The sequence below is a fragment of the Balaenoptera physalus genome, assembly GCF_965194825.1.
Source record: "Balaenoptera physalus genome assembly, chromosome: X".
NCBI lineage: Eukaryota > Metazoa > Chordata > Mammalia > Artiodactyla > Balaenopteridae > Balaenoptera > Balaenoptera physalus.
Window position 1 is genome coordinate 6,082,031 of NC_138903.1, and position 25,051 is coordinate 6,107,081.

At 42.2% G+C, this 25,051-nt stretch overlaps 1 protein-coding gene across 1 annotated transcript in view; it reads right to left on the minus strand.

The window, feature by feature from the left end:
* The window catches only part of LOC309652442 (anosmin-1-like), a 189,124-nt gene that overhangs the window by 52,086 nt on the left and 111,987 nt on the right, over positions 1-25,051 (minus strand). The window contains exon 4 of the mRNA XM_082446234.1: positions 1,176-1,398. Within this exon, the coding sequence (XP_082302360.1) occupies positions 1,176-1,398 (223 nt within the window). The remainder of the gene's footprint in view (positions 1-1,175; positions 1,399-25,051) is intronic.

The following is a 25,051-nucleotide window of genomic DNA, read 5'->3' on the forward strand; positions in this document are numbered from 1 at the left end:
TATTTGTGCCAGGTTTCCAAGGATCTTAGGGGAAAAAAATAGAAAACTGGATGGATTCCATAGATTTCAGATAAGAGTATTTCCAAGTGGCAGCTGGAGAAGGATGGCGCAGGTATGTGACTTCTGGGAGACCTGAATTGTTATAAGCCTAAGAACGGACTTCTGAAAATAGTCAACGAGCCCATAATTCAGAACCGGCATTGCAACAACATACACTTGATGCGTGAGAGGGAAAGTGAGAGAGAGCAAGAGAGATTTCTCTTTCTACTTATAATGAATAATGCCTAGTGACTGATTCTATTTTTCTCTTCAAATTAGACCCAAAAAAGTAACGAAATGTTATGTCTCCCGTAGTATACTTTTTGGCATGCCAAACTGTACATAATACAAGAGCATTGGTTTAACACACAAGAACTCTGTCACACTTACAGAAAGAGGCACGTAACAGCATAAAGGAGTTAAGTGCTCTAGAAACTGCCTAGGGATGTAAACTGTTACATCGGCTAAACTGTTTGATAACTTGCATCCCTGTCTTTTGGAAGAGGGCAATTCCTCCATCTGGGAACTTAAGATACTAATCAAAATATTTAAAGTTCCCTGCAAGCACACTTCTGTTCTTGGATTATGCCAACCGAAAACCCACAATACTCATGCGTCTATTATGCCTTTTTCAGCTGGGCCCCGTCGCCAGCCTATTTTCCAAGGATTTGAATACAGTTACTCCAAGGTAGCCAGTGGAGCTTCATTCATTTACTCATGTTGGAGAAAAACACAAAAAAAGTCCCTGAATTGATGGTGGCCTTCCTACATGTTAACTTCTAAAAGAATTCATATGATATAGCCATTATTTTATAATAACTTTAAATGGAGCATAATCTATAAAAATACTGAGCCACGATATTGTACACCTGAAACTAATACTGTAAATCAACCATACTTCAATAAAAAAATAAGAAGAATTCCCATGAAGGATTTACTCCACCCCAATATGAGTTCACTGGGGCTGACTTCTATGGTCCAGTAAGTATTTTCAGATGTTTGTATGTGGCACAAGGTAAATTTTCTTACAGTTCTCTCTTTCCTTCCAAGTCACATCTTTGACACCCTCCCTCACACGCACACAAACCCCCCTGTGGCCCTGGAGGTCCCCTCACCTACTCCGCTCTGCTCCTTACCTTTGTACAGAGTCTTGGGCACCTGGCAGGTGTGTCCACATCCATTGGAACAACACTTCTTAACCCCAGAGCACTCATTGTCCGCTTCACAGCTTTCGACACAGGCGGCGGCAAAGCCGCTGGCTTTCTCGGGAGCTGGGCAATCCCCCTGCTTTACCGACAGGATGTACTTGAGGAACTCACAGCTGGTCAGGCATTCATAGTTCTTCTTGGGGAACAGAGGCTGGGAGAGAATAGAACAAAAATTCTCCCGTTAAAGACACATGGAGTCTGATTTCCAAGACATCGGAAAGGCAGGTCAAAATTCTTACTGCATCAAATTCTCCCTTGAATTGTTTCCAAGGTAAATGTACTTGCTTTCTTTCCCCCTAAAGAAGTGATCTTTTATGCTAATGTTTTAAAGAACTATGACCCATGACTTAGAGCTTTATTTTACACGCAACAGGTACACGTCAATTACACACACACGCATTCACAGATTGCTGTTACATTCTGAGTTCTGGTATTGTAAATTTAATGTACATCGAGACATCAATACTCTGACAGTTAAATACCAGGGAAAAATTTCACACTCTTAATTTAATTACCGAAGGTGGAAAACTAGGAACAGTAGCTAGAAAAAGCATAATTTCAAGGTTTGAATTAGAATTGTAGGTGAGAATAAAATTGATTGTTAATAATCATATATAGGGCTTCCCTGGTGGTGCAGTGGTTAGGAATCCGCCTGCCAATGCAGGGGACACGGGTTCGAGCCCGGCTCCGGGAAGATCCCACATGCCACGGAGCACCTAAGCCCTGCGCCACTACTGAGCCTGTGCTCTAGAGCCCACGAGCCACAACTACTGAAGCCCACGTGCCACAACTACTGAAGCCCATGCGCCTAGAGCCCGTGCTCCTGCACCAAGAGAAGCCACGGCAACGAGAAGCCTGCACACCGCAACGAAGACCCAACACAGCCAAAAAAATTATTAATTCATTTTTTTTTAAAAAACAAAGTTTAAAAAAATTTTTTTTAATTAATGATATATAAAATTTGAAAATAACATGAATTGACTGGATTAAAACAGTGTCTCAATTCAAGAACTTTCCAGGTAAAACAGAAGAAAGGTCATGCTTTCAATACTGACGTACCACAAATCTGTAGCTAATTTAAAAAAAAAAACAATTTTATAAACATTTAAAGCATCATCAGTTCTTAAGGCTTTTCTCTCTTATTCAATTTCACAGCTCATTTTTCTGTTAGCTGCTAGATGTGTTTTACTTCATTGGTTTTTGAAGTTCTAAATTCAGGTCCAAATCTAAGTTAGGAATCAAAGAAGCATGTGAAAGGATCTGGAACAATTATAGAGTTTTGGCCAGCTTTCCTCTTTCAACAAAATGTATACATTACATGCACTGAAAGAAAATACTTAAGTTACTAAAATCATTGGCCCCTGCCACACCGGCTGAGATTTGCAAGTACACATAATTTTATTAAATCTGGCAAGTGTTTACTGCTTGCTAAGTTAGCAATCACAGGGACTTAGTTTGCACTATGTATAATCAAATCAACTCATGGCAAACTTCTTCACACATGAAAACGGAGTATAACTTGGGAATCAGATAACAAAGTAAGGGCTGTCTGTTCATATGACTCTAATCATCTTCATGCCAACCGCCACACCCTTGAACTGGGAGGGACAGGAAAGCAGGAGCTGCTATCTCCTCCCCTTACTGATTTACTCACCGAGCTAACGGGCCAGAATTAAAAACACTGGAGGAGACAGATCTGCAACATTTGTTCCCACTGAGTGTAAAAGAAGAACGATCATAATTAGCACAATAATTTGGATCTTCCAGTTGATGTAGGGTTGTTCTGTACAATTCTTTTCCTTTTGGCTATGGATTCAAAAATGTGATTTTTTTTGGGGGGGGTGGGTATTTTGAGGTCCATGGAAACAAATTAGGAATCAAAGAAAGTTCCTCTCTGCACTGGAGCTTTCTAGACTGGTCCCTGAGCTTGCAGTGTTCCAGATGACATTATGAATATTATATTAGATTGTGTACACGGAGAACTAGGCAGTGCTGTACCAAGTTAGCTCCCAACAGCTACTCAACAGGACTGGACTCATGGATGTATCTTTTCTTTTCCCACTGCTACATGTTTCCTGTTTAACATTTCCAAATTCTTCTGTTATTCTGATCATAACGTTACTAGAGCCAAAGACAGAGAGCTAGCTGGCTCGGTTTCTCCTACGGCGTGACCATCCACAAGTCTCCAACATGCCCCCACCAGGCCCAGCACTGAAATCTGCAAGGAGGGAACTGGGCCCCCTTGGAATTTATAAGAAAGAAACAGTCTTCAGTCCTTGAACTTAAATGAAGATCATCTTACAAATACGTGGATTTGGTACAGTAATCTTATAGAGGCGTTCTACTTAACTGATCTACTGTTCAGCTCTACTGAAGGCAAATTTTGATGTTCTCTATCAAGTATCTTGGATAATCCTCTTGCATTAGGTTGAAAAATATTAATGGTCTGAATATAAATTAGAGAACATATGGTATCTGTACACAAGGTCTCTCCCCATGTCTTTAATCATTGCTTAATGAGAATTTACCATTGAATGGAATAAGGACAAAAATGCTCATAGGTGATAGAAAATGATGTGTGAACATTAGTACTCTAGATATAAAGAAAATGTGTAAATTGGTCCCCTGATCACCAGTTGGAAATCCTGTGAGCAAAAGATCATTTGGGTGCAGGAAAAGAAACTTCTGACCTTTAAGCGTGTCATATTTCTTGTGCCATTACAAGTTAATCACTCATAGACTTGTCAGGAGGGATGTGAACATTTTAGCAAAGGTGCGGGTTACCCAAATCACAAGGAATGTCATGCCCCTCAACTTCACAGAAATGAAAACACGCGTGACAACAACAGATGCATCTACTAAAAGCTGCATTTCTTGTTTATACAACTGCATCCAGTCTGTTAAGGCAAATTATGAATTATAAAACTATGTAACTACAATTCCTTTATAAAACTATTCATATGGATAATTTCACACAAATAACCATTTCGCCAGGTCACTGGCTCAAGTTTAAAATTTGGAGAAAACGTAGTTACTATGCGATTAATTTTTACTTGTTTTTTTTGTTTTTTTCTGCCCTGTCCATATACAAAAATAAGAGCGGAATAGTCTTCAAAGATCATGTATTTTTCTAGAGCAGTCAGTGCCTAAAGGATGTCATTATGCATCCAAAGACGGGCTCAAAAAAAGCAAAGAGGTGAAGGAAAATGCCCCTGGGTGCACTGCATTAAGGGGAAACTCCTCCATATTTTAATTAACATTCTACACAATATTAATAAATTCTTATAAATCTCTCCTACATCCCATCTCTTAGCCCAAAACTAAAATGTGTTTTCAGTGCCTCACCTGGGCAACACACTAAGCTCATCTTTCTTGTGGCAAATGGTAAAAACAAAATGAAATACTAACAATAGTAACTAACTGTTCTTGGATGCTTTTAAGAAAGATACTATTATCTTCATTTTGTTTGGTGTAAAATGCAAGGTACTGCACAATAATTTGCGCAGCAATCATGGAATGATGAACACAAACACATCAAATTCAGTAACATATACTAATACGTTAGAAATCATATAAATATGAGGCCTCAGATATGGAGAAAACTCTGCATTTGGTGTCTGGTTCAATTCACCAGAACTGCACATGTGCCCAATCCCCATACACAGCCTTGGCAAAGAGCCAGGGCCTGGGGGCTCTCTCCTGGCTCCAGCCAACACACAGGCGTGCAACCTTCAGTGTGGACCCCTCAAATGAGCTCTCCACCATCATCACCACCATCCCCGCCACCCTCACCAGTGGTAGGTCATCGCTAACAGCTGCCGAGGGTCTCCCACCCCGTCACCTCTACCAGCTGCTTCCCTAGCTCACCCCACGTACTCCTCCCCAGGCCCTACAGCCAGGATTATTTCCATTTCACAAATGAGCAGACAGAAGCTCGGGGAGGTTGTAATTTATCCAAAATCACAAACAAGTAAGAGTGTGCGCCAATGTTTATCTAAGGGCTGCCCCGTATCTCAGGGTAAAATTAGAAGATGGCTAAGCCAGTGGCTTTCAACTTGCTTCCCTACTAGGATCACCTGGGGGCTTCTAGCACTCCGGAAATATCCAGGACTAGAGCAGAGGGGGAAGATGCACACCGGTGCACAAACACACACACTTATATACCTGTATATATGTAAATCATATATATATATATATATATATATATATATATATATATATATATATATATATATATATATATAAATTAAAAGGTCAGCTATAGTCCAGGAATACTGATAAGAATGAACAACACTGGGACATAGCTTGCACTACTGAACTTCGAGGATAAAAATGTAATTTTTCAGGCATCCAGGTAGAAAAGGCAAGTTGATTATGATGGAGAAAATAAGGTTTCTCCCAGGTTAATTTGTCTCTATAAAATTTAATGTGTGACGGCAATACAGCAATGGCTATATAATACTAAAGAATATATATATATATAAAATCAGCTAAGTTGTTATTCAAATAAACATGTGACAGCAATATTCTCAAAGACATAAAGACTCAGAGAATATAACACTCATGAGCCTTTCTTGCAAAACTATGCAACGGTAAAATTCAGCTGTTCCACAAGTTCACAGAAATAAAGAGTAGATGAGCTAGCACAGCACCCCCTGAAAAAAATAAAAAGCATATACTTATATATTGTGTGAGAAAAAAAGTTTGTGCAAACCCATTTGGACATCAGGTATGACAGTAGGCAGAGCCAGTCATGAATAATCTCAAAGAAAATGGTATCTTTTAAAAGACACTGAGACATGATCAAATTTAGAAAGCCAAAAATAAAGAAATTAGCATAAAAGAATTACTAATCGTTTTGTCATCCACATAAATATAAAACTAAAATTGAAAAAAGTAGGAATTACAGTTTAAAAAGATAATTTGATATAATAAAATTAAAAGAATATGTCTTAAAAAACTGGTAGGTTAGAAGGAATGGGGCAAGAAATCTTGAACTTAATTTTAGGACATCCGTATTCAGGGCTATGATGTACTGCAGCAAAAGGATGCAGAGCAAAATTAGCCAAAGAGAAAAGGCCTATGGGGAGAAGTCCAGAGGAAACCAGGTGCAAACTTTCCCAGTGGAGTCACACAGGATGCATTAAATTCCTCCAGCCACGAGTTGTAACAACACGTGTGAAATGCTGTCAACCAGAGAAGTCCAGGGGAGACTTGAAGCCCAGAGCTTTTCTGGGGGGTCTGGTCACATAGGCACCTCCTGCGTAGCATGTAGAAAACCCAGACTCCCAGAAGGAAACAGGTGTCAATACTTTAGGAACAGTGATATTGGTCTGTAGTTTTCTTTTTCTGTGACATCTTTGTCTGGTTTTGGTATCAGGGTGATGGTGGCCTCGTAGAGTGAGTTTGGGAGTGTTCCTCCCTCTGCTATATTTTGGAACAGTTTGAGAAGGATAGGTGTTAGCTCTTCTCTAAATGTTTGATAGAATTCGCCTGTGAAGCCATCTGGTCCTGGACTTTTGTTTGTTGGAAGATTTTTAATTACAGTTTCAATTTCAGTGCTTGTGATTTGCCTGTTTATATTTTCTATTTCTTCCTGGTTCAGTCTCGGGAGGTTGTGCTTTTCTAAGAATTTGTCCATTTCTTCCAGGTTGTCCATTTTATTGGCATATAGTTGCTTGTAGTAATCTCTCATGATCTTTTGTATTTCTGCAGTGTCAGTTGTTCCTTCTCCTTTTTCATTTCTAATTCTACTGATTTGAGTCTTCTCCCTTTTTTTCTTGATACAGACCAATATCACTGATGAACACAGATGCAAAAATCCTCAACAAAATACTAGTAAACAGAATCCAACAACACATTAAAAGGATCATACACATAATCAAGTGGGCTTTATCCCAGGAATGCAAGGATTCTTCAATATACACAAATCAACCAATGTGATACACCATACTAACAAACTGAAGGAGAAAAACCATACCATCATCTCAATAGGTGCAGAAAAAGCTTTAGACAAAATTCAACACCCATTTATGACAAAAACTCTCCAGAAAGTAGGCACAGAGGGAATTTACCTCAACATAATAAAGGCCATATATGACAAACCCACAGCCAACATCATTCTCAATGGTGAAAAACTGAAACCATTTCCACTAAGATCAGGAACAAGACAAGTTTGCTCACTCTCACCACTATTATTCAACATAGTTTTGGAAGTTTTGGCCACAGCAATCAGAGAAGAAAAAGAAATAAAAGGAATCCAAATCGGAAAAGAAGAAGTAAAACTGTCACCGTTTGCAGATGACATGATACTATACACAGAGAATCCTAAAGATGCTACCAGAAAACTACTAGAGCAATCAATGAATTTGGTAAAGTAGCAGGATATAAAATTAATGCACAGAAATCTCTTGAATTCCTATACACTAATGATGAAAAATCTGAAAGAGAAATTAAGGAAACACTCCCATTTACCATTACAAAAAAAAGAATAAAATACCTAGGAATAAACCTACCTAAGAAGACAAAAGACCCGTATGCAGAAAACTATAAGACACTGATGAAAGAAATTAAACATGATACAAATAGATGGAGAGATATACCATGTTCTTGGATTAGGAGAATCAACATTGTGAAAATGACTATACTACCCAATGCAATCTACAGATTCAATGCAATCCCTATCAAACTACCAATGGCATTTTTCACAGAACTAGAACAAAAAATTTCACTATTTGTATGGAAACACAAAAGACCTCGAATTGCCAAAGCAATCTTGAGAAAGAAAAACAGAGCTGGAGGAATCAGGCTCCCTGACTTCAGACTATACTACAAAGCTACAGTAATCAAGACAGTACAGTACTGGCACAAAAACAGAAGTATAGATCAATGCAACAGGATAGAAAGCCAAGAGATAAACCCACACACTTATGGTCACCGTATCTTTGATAAAGGAGGCAAGAATATACAATGGAGAAAAGACAGCCTCTTCAATAAGTGGTGCTGGGAAAACTGGGCAACTACATGTAAAAGAATGAAATTAGAACACTCCCTAACACCATAAACAAAAATAAACTCAAAATGGATTAACGACCTAAATGTAAGGCCAGACACTATACAACTCTTAGAGGAAAACATAGGCAGAACACTCTCTGACATAAATCACAGCAAGATCCTTTTTGACCCACCTCCTAGAGTAATGGAAATAAAAACAAAAATAAACAGATGGGACCTAATGAAACTTAAAAGCTTTTGCACAGCAAAGGAAACCATAAACAAGACGAAAAGACAACCCTCAGGATGGGAGAAAATATTTGCAAATGAAGCAACTGACAAAGGGTTAATCTCCAAAATATACAGGCAGCTCATGCAGCTCGATATCAAAAAAACCAAAACAACCCAATCCAAAAATGGGCAGAAGGTCTAAATAGACATTTCTCCAAAGCAGATATACAGATTGCCAACAAACACATGAAAGGATGCTCAACATCATTAAACATTAGAGAAATGCAAATCAAAACTACAATGAGATATCATCTCACACCGGTCAGAATGGCCATCATCAAAAAATCTACAAACAAAAATGCTGGAGAGGGTGTGGAGAAAAAGGAACCCTCTTACACTGTTTGTGGGAATGTAAATTGATACAGCCACTATGGAGAACAGTATGGAGGTTCCTTAAAAAAATAAAAATAGAACTACCATATGACCCAGCAATCCCACTACTGGGCATATACCCAGAGAAAACCATAATTCAAAAAGAGTCATGTACCACAATGTTCATTGCAGCTCTATCTACAATAGCCAGGACATGGAAGCAACCTAAGTGTCCATCGACAGATGAATGGATAAAGAAGATGTGGCACATATATACAACGGAATATTACTCAGCCATAAAAGGAAATGAAATTGAGTTATTTGTAGTGAGGTGGATGGACCTAGAGTCTGTCATACAGAGTGAAGTAAGTCAGAAAGAGAAAATCAAATACCGTATGCTAACACATATATATGAAATGTAAAAAAAAAAAAAAAAAATGGTTCTGAAGAACCTAGGTGCAGGACAGGAATAAAGACGTAGACATAGAGAATGGACTTGAGGACACGGGGAGGGGGAAGGGTAAGCTGGGACGAAGTGAGAGAGTGGCATGGACATATATACGCTACCCAATGTCAAATAGATAGCTAGTGGGAAGCAGCTGCATAGCACAGGGAGATCAGCTCGGTGCTTTGTGACCACCTAGAGGGGTGGGAGAAGGAGGGTGGGAGGGAGATGCAAGAGGGAGGAGATATGGGGATATATGTATATGTACAGCTGATTCACTTTGTTATACAGCAGAAACTAACACACCATTGTAAAGCAATTATATTCCAATAAAGATGTTAAAAAATAAATAAATAAATAAAATACAGGGAAGAAAAAAAAATAGTTTAGTTCAGTGAGCCCCTCTTCTCAGTTAGGGATTGGTGGGAAAACCTCCCCCCGCCCAAGTCTAAGTTTCCAGAAGCCAGCCAAGGGCCAACCTTTTAAGCAGGAATTTCTAAGGATAGGTTTGCTATGATAACTTCTCTGCATAGGTAACCATGGCTATTTCCAGATGGTAGACTTTGGAGTAAAGGTTAAGTTGTAGTCTCCTGTGCAGTTTGTTATATAAATGTTTCAATGGGCATATATAATTTCTATAAAAAATAAAGACATTATACTGTTTAAAAAACAACCCAAACTGCCAGTTGTATCTTTCAAAGAAGGCATCTAAATGCTAAGTATGCATGAAATAGGAAAAAGCATTCTCAATTCAAATGTTTCTAATTTATGCTTGGAAATGAAATTATAATTTGCTTGGAAACTCAGTTACACATCCTAATTTATTAAATGTGATTACAGTTAATTTGGTTCCCAGGCAAACTGTAGACCTTGGCCGTGAATACTGTAAAATGAGGAGAAAATCAGAAACATGTATCTGAAGATAGTCACTTTCCTATGAGTACACGGCCCTTTTGCTAAATTAGAGTCATCTTTACGTACGTTTATCTCAGCTTCCTCTTCCTTGGCTTTTCTATTTATTTTGAAGGCAAATGTGACACACTGTACGAGGGTATCAACCGTCAGAGTCTCCACTGGGAGCATCTCTCCAGAATCGTGCTGGAAGATCTTTGGAAGATCGCCAGGCACAAAAATAATTCCAAAAATGCAAAATTTTCTAGAGAATCAGGGACAGTTAGGACACTTGATAAACCACCATTTCCTTCTCTGCCCCCTTCGTCCTGCATTTTGTTACTAGGAGCTACCAGGCCTGTCTACAAATAATTAGCCCACTGAAGCCTTTATATACTGACTCAGAAGCCAAACTGGCATTCTAGGTACTAGGGATCCACTGATGAACAGAAGAAAAGCACGACAGTTATGCCCCACTATGCTGACAGTTTATGTCTCTACTAACAAACAGGTGACATCATTACGCAGTTTCATTTGTATTAAAATAGAGGTGGACACAGGAGGTAATGCAGGTACACACACGTGAGGTCAAAAGAGGATTAGACAAGGAGAAAGCTTTTAAGATAAGCTGTCAACACTTAGCGTGAGTTAAATGGGTAAGCGTGATGAGGAAGGGCAGAGGACTATCCTAGAAGGAATGAATGACAAACACGAGGGCAGAAGCAAATACAGGGTACTCCGTCCACGGCACGGCAAATACATCAGTAAGGCAGGAGCTGCAGGCTGCGGTGACAACATTAGTGCTGCGAGTCTTGGTTTCTTCAGATGTAAAAGGGGAATAACGATAATACTTATTGTGTACTATCACCCTAAGCACTGAAGTATATTAAACACTTGGCACAGGTTCTGCCACATAATCATGCTGAAATTACTGCTAGCCCCGAAAAGAAGTATTAGAGTTTTAAAACATCATTCTAGAAATTCTACAAAAACAACAAAAACAAAAAAACAATGAGAAACACAAGAGGTTAATTATAGATTGCCAAAAATCCTCATATGAAAAGTTTCTTTTGAGGAGGAATAAACTGTCAAGTTGTTAAATGTACATATTTACTCTGATTTGTAGTTTTAAGTTTCTAACATGTTTCCATCTCAGAGAATTTTGCAAATACTGTCCCATCCAAGTTACAAGCAAAATCATACTTCAGAAAAGAGATACACTTTCACAGTCTTAGAAATTATAAAAGGTCTGTACCCCCAATTCCAATGTCATCGCGGGGAGGGGGGCATTCCCCGCACAAACACCAAGCAATTCTCAGACCCCCGCTGGGTGTTTACACAACTCAACTCAATTCTGACACTATCTCCCTGGAAACAGCATCAGACCCCACAAGTCACGGGCTCAGTCCTACAGGACGACATCCCCTACTGTCTCTGCACAGGCCAGTTCCAAGTTCAGGTTGTTGCCTGTGCTTCTGACCAAAGGGCTACAGATTGGAGGTTCCAACAAGCCCCACTCAGGTTCAATTAGTTTGCTAGAGCGCCTCAGAGAAATCAGAGAAACATTTTACCTACTGTATTACCAGTTTCTTACAAAAGGATGTAAGGCGGGAACAGCCAAATGGAAGCCGTGCATAGGGCACGGTATGGGGAAAGGACACAAGATACTTTTCCCAAATCTCCACGTGTTCACCAGCCAGGAAGTCCTCTGAAGCCAGTCCCCTGGGGGTTTGATGGAGGCCTCATTACTTGCGCATGACTGATTAGCTCATGAGCCGCTGAGGACTGAAGTCAATCTCCAGCTCTTCCCTCCTTCCCTTAAGCCAGAGGGTGGGAGGAAAGTTCCAACCCCTAACTACAGGGTTGTTCCACTGGCAACCAGGCCGCTGTGAGCAGGTGCTTTGCAAAGGTCACCTCATTAAAGTAACAAAAGACACCTTGTGAGAGCTCTCACCACTTAGGACATTCCCAAGGACCTCTGTGCCAAGAAGGGGGTCGAAGACCAAATGCATATATTTCTTCTTATAAATCGCAGGATCCCAGAAATCTTCCTTGAAATTTCTCTTCCTTTGTTTATACACTACTATATGGATAGCATACTCTTAGACTGATTGTACCATCGCAAAGTGAACTAGAAATTAATGTGAATAGAATGTTATTTCCTCATTATAATGTGCAAGGGAAATTACAAATACCATAGGTTAGCAAAAGGATTCTCAACAGAAGTGACTTTTGCCCCACAGAGAGTATTATAAGGCAAGGCCTGGAGACATTTTTTGGTCCTTACAACCGGGAGGGGAGCGCTCCTGGCATCTAGTGAGTGGGTAGAGCCCAGGAATGCTGCTAAAGATGTACAGGACAGCCTCACAGCAGAGAAGTATTTAACCAAAAATGTCAATAGTGTCGGAGTTCAAAGACTCTGGATTAGAGCAATATATTGATTAATTAGCCAGAAAAGCACAAATGTGAAAGGGAGATAAGTTTCCATCACTCTCTGGAGAAGTCCAGAATCCTCTGTAGGAGACAGACATTGAAACAACAAAACCACCATGTCATAAGCACTGTGACAGACATGTACAAATCCAGTGAGAACGGCTGGTAGCACATATTCAAAAACCATCTCGACAGTGTCCAGCAGTGCGTCATACGACAGGGACAAAGAGAATGAAGTCACAGCTTCTGCTCCCACTCGGCCTGCCTTTCAGGAGCGAGAACATGTAAATAACCATATCAGTTAATAAACACAGGAGAGACACTAGCTCACACGAAGGTCAAAGAAGGCGCTCAGAAGATGTGACAGCTGTCTTAAATTAAGAAAGGCAGGAGTGAAGAGGACCGTTTGAATGTCAGCGTTTCTTCAGCCATAAAGAATCAATTGTGCAAAACCAGAGTAGTCAGAGCACAGTCTGGAGAGCTTCAATTCGTTTGGTTTATTTGGCAAAACCCCTCTACATATGCCTGTTGAGGAATGTGGGAACTGACCTTCTGGAAACAACCATAAAACTGGACAGAATATAGGTAACAGCAGACAATGGTCAACAGCTAGCACAGGGCTATATGCCCTGAGAGCACACAGAGGAGGTGAGCCCGGAGATGGCCGATAATGCATGGCTGGGGGTAGGTTCAAGTCCACAGTGCAAGGAGGGGTGACCCAAAGGTAGTCCTGCAGCTTTTCTGAGTCGAGGAGAAAGAGAGCAAAGTTTGAGGAGCCTGAAACGAGTAGGTCTTGTGGGCAAAAAATCAGGAAGGATGGAACTAGGCAAAGAGAAACCCAGAGAGCTGTGAGGGACCCCTCAAGTTTTGGGCTGAATACTGCTTTCTTTTAACATTCTTTTTTTTTTTTTTATCTTCTTTTCCATTATGGTTTATCCCAGGACACTGAATATAGTTCCCTGTGCTCTACAGTAGGACCTTGTTGTTTATCCATTCTACATGGAAAAGCTTACATCTGCTAACCCCAAACTCCCACTCCACCCCTCTCCCAACCCCCTCCCCCCCTCTCCCAACCCCCTCCCCCTTGGCAACCACAAGTCTGTTCTCTATGTCCATTAAGTCTGTTTCTTGAACGTGCATGAGGTGAAAGCACACGAGACCGGGGAAGGAACAAACAGAAAGCACTAGAGCAAGCAATTCCTGGAGTTCTAAGGAGGTTAATACCTCACATTCTAACCGTCAGAGCAGAAAGGATACGTAATACACAGGGCATCGGGCAGAGTCCTCAGAGAAATATCAGTATAGTAATGGGGACAAATTAGCCCTAGACTAAAGGCTGCTCTGAATCTGCCCTAACAAAGTTTAAAAGCAAGTCTCTACAAAAGCAAACTGATCGCAAGTAACTACATGCCAGAACAATCGAATGCTTTTTACAAAATACAGCAAAATTCAGAACACGAAAATCTGACATCCAATCAAAAAGCATCAGGCATGCTGGACTTCCCAGGTGGCACAGTGGTTAAGAATCCGCCTGCCAATGCAGGCAACACGGGTTTGATCCCTGGTCCGGGAAGATCCCACATGCTGCGGAGCAACTAAGCCCATGCACCACAACTACTGAAACCGCATGCCACAATTACTGAAGCCCATGTGCCTAGAGCCCGTGCTCCGCAACAAGAGAGGCCACTGCAATGAGAAGCCCACGCACAGCAACGAAGAGTAGCCCCCGCTCGCCGCAACTAGAGAAAGCTGGTGCGCAGCAATGAAGACCCAACGCAGCCAAAAATAAATAAATAAATAAATAAATAATTTTTTAAAAAGTACTTGCTTTTAAAAAAAAAAAAAAATTCATCAGGCATGCAAAGAAGCAGGAAACTATGACACACAACCAAAAGGGAAATAGAGAATCTAAAGAAACAGAGCCAGAAACGACACAGGTGATGTAATTAGCAGAAAAGGACATTTATCGATAAAAGGATATTATAAATATGCTTTATATGCCCAGGAATGTAGAAGAAAACATGGACACAGAGAGGAAAGGAACAGAAGATGCAGGAAAGACCTGCATGGAACTTCCAGACGTAAAAATGAAGAAACAAAAACATGCCAAAGAGGATTTAAAACGTGTCAGACACGGTAGAAGAAAAGATCACTTGATGGGAACTTGAAGACAGAGTGATAAAAACTATCAAAATGAAGCAGATAGTGGGGGGAAAAATGAGCAAAAAACATGATCAGAGACTGACTGATCCAGGAGACCATATAAAGTCTGTCATGTATAATTAGGGCCCCAGAAGACAGGACACAGAGGATGGGGCAGAAAAAAAATTGGCCCATATGTTTAAAACGTGATTAAAATTATAAGCCCACAATTAGAAGAAACTTAGTGACCCCAAACAGAAGACACACAAAGGCCACCCCATCAAGGTATACCATAATCATATTAAAACTAGACATAGAAAGAAACACTTAAAAGCAGACAGAGAGATAAAAAGATTCTTTATAAACAGTTGAAAAAAAAAGAATGTTGGAGATTTTTCAGAAAATATACAAGACAAAAGAAAATGAAAAGATTTTTAAACAACTAATTTTTTAAAAATTGCTAACTGGAAATTCTGTACCCAGTGAAATACCTTTCGTTTGGGGACAGAGACAAACCAACAATTATAATTCTGCGTTTTGAATGATAAAAGTGTGAGGGATTGATTTATTTATGTATGTATGGCTGCGTTGGGTCTTTGTTGCTGTGTGCAGGCTTTCTCTAGTTGCAGTGAGCAGGGGCTACTCTCCGTTGCGGTGCGTGGGCTTCTCATTACAGTGGCTTCTCTTGTTGCGGAGCACGGGCTCTACGCACGTGGACTCAGTAGTTGTGGCACGTGGGCTCAGTAGTTGTGGCTCACGGGCTTAGTTGCTCCATGGCATGTGGGATCTTCCTAAGCACTGCACCACCAGGGAAGCCCTTCCACTTCTAAAAACCATTTTCATCTGTTTATTTTCAATCATTATCAGCCATTGCACACTTCCTCTCTACAGAATACCACAGAAGAAATCACAAGACTTCATCAGCAGGCGCCTCAAAGTGAGAGCTTCTAGGGAACCCCACTATCAAAGAAGGGGCACCCACACACTTGCCAGCCCTTCACCCAGCAGCATCAGCACTGCTGGGGAAACGGAGACGCTCGTGCCGAGAGCCCGTACCTGCTGAGACAGAATCTGCACTTTAGCAAGACTCCAGGTGAAGTGTGTGAAGGACCAAGTCTGGAAAGAGCTGCTCTGGACCCGGGAAGCTGCAGCTGGCATCTGCAGAAGCTGAGTCTCTCCATCTCTGCACTGAAACTTGATTCAAGCCTAGTTTCTGACGCCAGAAATCTGGGCTTTTCCCCCAACGAATCTCCCACTTCACACTTGCGATGAGAGTCATTTGCCCTCAGCTTATAAATGTATTCAAGTCTTCCCAAGGTAAAAACACAAAACCCATTTCCCCAAAATCAAAGCCCCTGACCCAGCCACTTGTCTCTCCTCTTTCCCACCCAGGTGGTCTTAGGAAGGAACTTAAACTTGTGGACAGAGTTGTGTGCCATCTGGTGTACATTTCCTCCTGTACATTTACTATTCAAGTGGGACCTTTTAAGGCTGTCTTCTACTGGCCCGTCATAGAATTCCAAAGTGGAGACCTGGCCCTCTGCCTTCATAATAAAAAGAGCTACTATTTATCCAATGTCTGTTATGTTCAGACACTGTTTAAGTGCTTTACATGCATCTTTGATTCTTTACTTAAATTAGATGCTTTTGTCATTTCTATGATATTCCCCTAACTCCTTGTGTAGCTACCTGGCTAGTCCCTCTTTTCAGACAGGATAGGTCTTTAAATCATTCCAAATAGCCTCCAGTCTCAGCCTCTTATAAATTTTCAAAACTCATCAGTTCTCCTCAATAGAGTCTCATGGTATACTCCCCAGCAACACATAAAAATTCAATGAAAATTGAGCCTCACTGTTTAAAAAAATGAAAAGAAAAAAAAGGCTGCATTCCATGGAGAACACGTTCCACCCAGTGAATAATTTACTGAACGACCATAAAACGTCATTCAATATTCTTGATATCCTCATTTTCCAGGACTGTGAAACTTGATCTAATAAGGACAGCTTCCTTTATAAGATGATGGTAAAGGAGATCTCATAACGATTATAAAAATCTTCAGCATTCCTTGAAACCTTTCGATTCCATTACTCCCACCCTCACTAAGCGGAAAAGAAAACTTGGACCAAACCTGCCCCTTGACCAAGGATCACAATCCAGACTATATCACTAACACTTTTCTTTACTATAAAAATATAAAAGGTAAGTGTTTATCATTTGTAAAAAGTAAAAGTTTATTCATTACAGTGATAAAAGCTAACGCTTTTGGGAAATGTGCTATGTGCTGGTCACCCCAGGCTCCATCACTCTCAGCTAATCACCCCACTTCACAGAGAAAAGTGAAGCGTTGAGAAGAACACTTCCACGAATCCCCTTTCACACCCGCCTATACACAGGAAGCTGGCCCGTGTGCTCTCATTCGCTACCTCGTCCTGTGACAAGGAGGCACGGTCCTTTGCTCCCACGTCAAACCTTCCTCACGTGGTGCAGTGGACGCCACTGCCGCTTCAGGTCACGTGCTTCTGCAGTTCTCCCCTCTCCTCCAGCATCAAACATCCTCTCTCTTCAGGATAGCTCCCATCCACTTAGACTATGGGATGATTTCTTCACCCCAAACGTAATGCAATGTGGGGTTACCCTGCTCACCCCTTCACCCACACCCTTCCACAGCAATCCGTGCTCTCTGAAATGTTCTTATACCCCCTCCTCTCTCCGTCTCTCCCTACCACTCCTCCGGAACACATCAATCAGGCTTTCTCTGCAGCCACCCGCTAACTCTGCTCTTGTTAAGGTCGACCGTGACCTGTGCATCACGGTATCCAGCGACCAATCTTCAGACCTCCACAGTCTTGCAGATGCAGCTGATCACCTCTTCCTTCTTGAAAAGCTGTTGCCATGTGTCCTTTAGAACTCCACCCTCGCGTGGACCTTCTCCCATCTTAACAGCCCCCCCTTAGTCCACTTGCTGGCTCTTCCTTGGTTCCCATCCTTCTTATACTGGTGTGATTCAGGGCATAACCCATGAAGCTCTTGTCCTTCTACCACTTCATCCAGCTTCATGACTTTAAATACCATCTATCAACCATGACATTTGTATGTCCAGCCTGATCTCTCAACTCCAGACTCATGTATCTATGCGCCCATGACACATCTCGAGTGGAGGTCTAATTTACATCTCAGACACAGCATGCTCAACACCAAGACTCTGGCCATCCTTTCTCCCCCCCACCCCCCCAAAACCTGTGCCTCTCACATACCCCCCATGTCGGTATCTGCTCAAGGTCATGCCAGCTCCCTCCTCCCGCTGTTCAGGACAAAGACCCCACCATTATCATCGCTTCATTTCCCCGCTTCGTCCCATGCAACGTGTCGTCAGATTGTGTCAGCTCTACCTTCAGAATATGTGCTGCCCACCTCCGCCACTGCCACCCTGGACTAACCCACCAACATCTCTCTTCTGCTCAAGCACTCATACTGTACCAGTAAGAAGAACCCGTGCTTCTTACCCACCAGTCATACACCTCAAGAGCCATCCTGGTGCCCCCCCCAAATATGAACAACTCCCCTAAAGGAAGGACTCAGGAGCCATACTATAATATAACTTTCTTAGGGAAAATATTCTAACGTAGCAAATCTTTTTAATAAAAATTGAGTCCACCTTGTATATTAGACCTTAATTTAATGGACTCAGAACGATTCACTAATTGACTTTTCAAAAGACTAGAGGTGATTGTATCATGACTCCCATGGTGTGGCACCCAAAGCCAGCTTTATTTTATTACGCTCTGGTACATCCCCAACCCCCAAGAAAGAAAAGACATGACTACGTTCAAAAAGCAGCACCAAGATCCACCTCCACTCGTCCCTTCACAAGGATATTCTAATCAGGTCAGCTGCTGTTCTGGTACACTAAAGCAAAAGACTGCTCACTTGTGTTAAACTCTATGTGCTGGTCCTTCCCCCGGCAGGCAAACATCTGGGGCAGATTACATCCTTTTCCTGTTTAGCTCTCATCAGCTTCTTGCAGTACCTTTAGCTCTTGCAGAGACACTCCCAGACAGGTGATGGCTCTGCCTGAGCTCCTGAAGCAATGCACTTACTTAATACCCTGGATTGGAAGACATAACACGGGGTTGTGGAGCAGTGGACGGAGGACAGGTTCTGACAGCAAGACGAGGAGTGTGAGCCATCTGAACACCTTACTTTCGAGGTGTCTTTCCAGTCACGCTGGAACATCCCACGGCCAAAAACACCCTCAAGTAGTAAGGAGCCTTGTTCTTCCTTCGACTCCTTGATGTACCTTTAATTAACTATGATTCTGCATAATCGAAACTTCCTTCTCATTTGAGGGTAAGCCTGTTCACACACAAATGGCTGGACCAAGAATTTTACATAAGAGATAGGCTCATTCATGGGGCAGGGGTAGACAGAGGTGTCTGCGATGGAGGACAGTGCGAAAGAAACGCAACTAGAAGGCACGACCCCTCGATTTTAGATCTTATTCCTCTGCCTCTGACATGTCATCTCGGGCCAATACAACCATTTTCTCCTTGTGTGCTGGTTTCACTGTCCATAAAGTTCGCCTAGTAAAATTCAGACCTCACTTCTAAGAATTGCTATGAAATCAAATGGAATAATATGGGAAAATATTTTGAAAATCAAAAAGCACAAAAAGGGCTTCCCAGGTGGCACAGTGGTTGAGAATCTGCCTGCCAATGCAGGGAACACGGGTTCAAGCCCTGGTCTGGGAAGATCCCACATGCCACAGAGCAACTGGGCCCGTGAGCCACAACTACTGAGCCTGCGCGTCTGGAGCCTGTGCTCCGCAACAAGAGAGGCCGCGACAGTGAGAGGCCCGCACACCGCGATGAAGAGTGGCCCCCGCTCGCCGCAACTAGAGAAAGCCCTTGCACAGAAACGAAGACCCAACACAGCCATAAATAAATAAATTAATTAATTTAAAAAAAGATATGGTTAAAGATCTAATTACAATGCAATTGACAAAGAAACTTGGTTTCATCAAATCAAGTTCTTTAAAAAAAAAAAAAGCGCAAAGAAATGAATCAATAATGCTATCTGTGGCAGAGTGAAAACCTCTTTTTTATTCCTAATTTCATCCTGACCAGTACTGGATCGATAAGAATCCAGGCTGATCGAATGACAAGTTCAATACCAACAATGGATGCTTCCCTCACTGACTGACCCCTGACGCAGGTGAGGTCTCAGCTTTCCATGACCCCTAGTGCACATTTCATACGGCCAAGGTTGACATCTCAGCTGACATCCTACTAGGGTGGGGATATTATGAAGTCAAAAACATCAGAATTAAAGATGGGAGGTGTTGCATCAGCAAGAAGGCCATTCATAAATGACGATGTATCACGTGTCATCAAAACTAAGACAACAGGGGCCTTCCCTGATGGCACAGTGATTAAGACTCCGCCTGCCAATGCAGGGGACACAGGTTCGAGCCCTGGTCCAGGAAGATTCCACATGCCGCGGAGCAACCAAGCCCGTGCGCCACAACTACTGAGCCTGCGCTCTAGAGCCTGTGAGCCACAATTACTGAAGCCCGCGTGCCTAGAGCCTGTGTTCCACAACAAGAGAAGCCACCGCAATGAGAAGTCAGCGCACTGCAACGAAGAGTAGCCCCCGCTCGCCGCAACTAGAGAAAGCCCGCGCGGAGCAACGAACACCCAACGCAGCCAAAAATAAATAAATAAATAAATTTATCTTTTAAAAAAAGAAAGAAACTAAGACAACAACAGCTATAACACACATGACTATTTTATATACCGTTAACAAGGAAAAAGGACATGTTCATTTATAATTCAAGATTCTATCAGTTGTAAGAAAACTACATTTAAACAGGGGAAAACATGCATTTTATGACTAGTACAAAAAATTATAATAATTTATCATGTTTCTTAAGATTTTATAAAAGTAAGAGGAAGGGGCTAATGGTTAGTTAATAAACTAAAGCAATGAAGCACAGTCTATCTATGTCTCTATCGTGGAAAATAACACGTTTCATAAAAGGACACATGAGAAATCATCCTTTATGATTCAGAGAAGGAGTCTTGAAAGATTCCTGTTCTAATATACTTAACTATGTCATTAAAAAAAATAACATTGTTAACTCTGCCATCAGCCTGAAAAAGTAGCAAAAGTAGAACTGTATAGATAATCATATGAGAAGTTAAAGAGATCAATACATGAGGAGGCCATGAATGAATTCTAGGTATGTTATTATTAACATGCCCCCGAAAATCTTTTCCACATAGCACAACTTTATGACTAAAATTACCAAGAAAATACTTTATGTTTAGAAATTGGTGCTGGTAATACAGACTAAGAAATCATGACAGTCTGAATGGTTAGGTAGGTTGTGTGATATCATTATGACTGTGGTTCTCCTTCTTAGAGCAGGAGTTGGAACACGCTTTCTGTAAAGGGCCAGACTTGCTGTAAAGTTTCCACTTTGTGGACCATATGATATATCACAACTACCCAACTCTGCTGTTGTAACACAAAAGCAGCCATACATGATATACATAAAAAAAAAAACTGGTTTGGCCAATTTCCAATAAAACTTTACTTACAAAAACAAGAGGCAGACCAGTTTTGCTCTGTGGGGTGTGGTTTGCAAGCTCATGCCTTAGAAGATAAAGCTCAGACCATCTTGCAAATATACACACTGGGCCAAATATATCTAATAGTCTAGTTGTTTCTGTTGGAGAAGAATAAAACATGGAGTCCTTGTGGGTCCGAACTCTTACAAAGGGAAAGCTTAGGTTCCTAACAATATGGAACTTGTATGCATTCTTAATACATAATGTGATAACCAGGGGGATGGACGGGTCTGTCTCAATGAATGACTAGCCTTAAAAATGCTGAAACAGGGACGAGTCCTTTCAGGATTCAGTCTGTTTAAGCATAATAGTCAGAGATTTACTGCAAAATGAAACAGAAGCAAAAAAACGCAGAGAGAGAGATAAGAACAATCAAAGCAACTAAAATTGAACATTAAGGCTTTGAGTTATTGGACCAATGGGCTGAGGTCTCTCCACAAAGTTCCTCACATTAACTGGCCTCTGTTTTCCCCATCTTTCAAGTTTCAATTAACCTTTCTGCCACAGCAGATCACAATTTGTACACACGAGTCCCATTTTAATAAACCGATGTGGTTCAGAAATCCTCACAGTTATTTCAGAGAGAACGGCAATTACAGAAGCCCACTATCACATCCGGAATTTCAGGGAGAAAGGTTTCAATTATATCTCCCTTCTCAGGGATCAGATGTAAAACTATCAATACAGAGTCAGTGATATTAAGGGATAATGTGTTTACCAAGCGAGCAGCAGGGCACATCTTGTTCCTCTAGATTCTACAGCAGTATATTTTTGTTCCTATATATGTACAGTTTGTGTACAGAATAGAATACAAAATAAACTAGGAGTGCACTTTATAGAATGTAGGAGACACAGGGATGGCCTTACTCCCCTTGTCTTTGCATAGATTCATCAGTTTTGTTTATTGCTTGTTTGTTTCCATTTCTGATCAATCTTCTCTGTTCTATGTCTCAAGGGACCTGAATCCCTTCACAGCCTAGAATGAGCCCAACCGAGTCATGACCTGTGCTGGTATAATCACGTGTGTGTGTGTGTGTGTGTGTGTGTGTGTGTGTGTGTGTGTGTGTGTGTCTGCTTCTAACCAATAGAATATGGCCAAGGTGAAGCACTGTCACGCCTGAGATTATGTTGTGTTATATAAAATTCCGTCTCAGAAGACTGGAAATCAGGATTCTGGCCTTAAAGAAGTACATAGCTGTTTTGTGACCTGCCAATGAAGGGGGCCACATGGGGAGGGACCACAGGCAACTTCTAGGAGCTAAGAGTGCACTCCAGCCAAGAGTCATCAAGGAAACAGGACCGCAGTCCTACAACTGCAAGGAAATGAATTCTGCCGACAACTGCAATGAGCTTAGAAGCAGATTCTCCTACAGTCGAGCCCCCAGATGAGAATGCAGCCCAGCCAACACCTTGATTACAGACTTGACAGACCCTGGGCAGAGAATGCAGTTAAAGCTGTGCCCAAACTCCTGACCCAAAGAAACTGTGTGTTGTGTTCAGCCACTAAGTTTGGGGTAATTTTTTATGCAGGAAGAGGTAAGGAATATAAAGAAACATTAATGTGAATGCCAGGTAAACATGCTTCCTGGAAAAGGTTGGATTGGATCCCTAAAGAAGCCTGAAGATATTCTGGAAAACCTGAAGTATAATATGTCAGCGCCCTTGAGGGAGGGCAGAAGCCATGATTTATACTCCTCTGCATCATCTCCAACATCCAGAAAAAGACAAGATACAAAAAGACATACGAGAGTTCTTCTACTTGATTTGACACTAAATCATTCGCTTAGCTGCGTGTGTCCGTAGCAGAGCAATTGGCGATGTAACTTCAAATATCTGCCAGTCCTATGTATTATTTGAAGCATTTTAAAGTTCACTACTATAAAATGCTTCCAAAGACTTCACTGACGGTAAAATCCTCAGCCCCCAGGTACTTCTGGCAACAGATGTCATTATGTAAGAGTTTGCAAATCACGCATATTCCAGCCAGTCACAAAATGCTGAGTAGAAACTTTTGGAGCAAAATAAAACTGAGATTAGGAAGATCATGTATTGATTACATTAGCAGTTGAGAAACACTTCCATTCTAGTTTTCCAAAACAACAGTAAACACTTTTCTAAAATAACCCTATAACACAGTGAGCCCCTGTAACTGTCCAAGGGGAATCCAGCCACAGCAGCACATGGACATGGGGAGAGGGGTCAGAGATGGAGTTGGGAGCCAGTCTTGCCACCTGCAGTGGGTGAGCCCTATGACTTGATAATTTCCAGCTTCCCAGGCCTCCACGCTTCCACACACAGCTCTGTGGACTTACAGTGTGCCCTGCTTATCTCCATGCTTATCGGGAAGGTCAGACGGTACCAGGACTGAGGATGTATTTCACGCACCTTAAAACTGATGGAGCTGGGGCTTCCTTGGTGGCTCAGTGGTTAAGAATCCGCCTGCCAATGCAGGGGACACAGGTTCGAGCCCTGGTCCGGGAGGATCCCACATGCTGCAGAGCAACTAAGCCCGTGTGCCACAACTACTGAGCCCACGAGCCACAACTACTGAAGCCCACAAGCCACAACTACTGAAGCCCACGTGCCTAGAGCTTGTGCTCTGCAACAAGAGAAGCCACCGCAATGAGAAGCCCGTGCACCGCAACGAAGAGTATCCCCCACTCGCTGCAACTAGAGAAAGCCCTCGCACAGCAGTGAAGACCCAGCGCGGCCAAAAATAAATAAATAAATTAAAAACAAACAAACAAACAAAAAACTGATGGAGCTGTTATGACCCCAGGTCCACAGGCATGTTTGCAGAACGGAATCTGTGTGCCCTCCAAGGTGAAACGCAGGCAACAGGACCACCTTGGCAGCTCCCGCACGGGGGCAGGGCCAGACCACCGTGTCTGTTTGGAGAAGCTCGGAAGTGCCCTATCGGCCCCCCGTTCCACTCAAAGAAGCCCTGCGGCGCCGTTTCCCTCTGATGCCGCACGGGCATGTCTTCCGGCGTCCCCTCGCCACCACCCTGCACGGTGTTTCTTTGGTTCGCACAGTGGACTCTTCCAGCTCCTGTGCTCACGGCCCCCGCGGGCTTTCCGCCTGCTCTTCCTCTGAGCGGCCCCCGTGCCGTCAGCCGTCAACCTTCACAGCAGGTCCCTGGGTCCCTGGTTTGCCCTGGAAGAGACCGGGCAGCAAAGCAGCCCTCCCCCGCTTCAGCCCAGCTGATGACTCTAGACCGTGGTTGTCTGGGACAGCAACGCCCTCTCTTCTACCTGAGAGCGCGGGGAAAGTAAGGCGCCCTCCATACGGGAAAACGTGGGCAAGCCTCAGCCCAGAGTATGGGCAGCCCAGGGGGTGAAGAGTCAGGTGAAAATCTCGGAGAAACCCCACCACTAATAAAATCGTGGCTTCCTCCAAAAGGCATGAGAATCAGCATGCCGAGAATCACCCACAGGAGAGCCATAATGTGAGGTGGGAGGATGGCAACAGCTTGTACCTTTCTTCAATGGTGATAAAAAAAAAACTTTTACTGTCTGATTAACTAATAACGGAAGCAGTGGGTGGCTAGGTTTTAAGAAGTCCCGAGAATTTTTTTAATGTGAATTTACACACACATGCGCACACACACACACACACACACCTGAAGGAGAGTGAACTTCCCCAGCCACAGAAGAACATGATGCCCT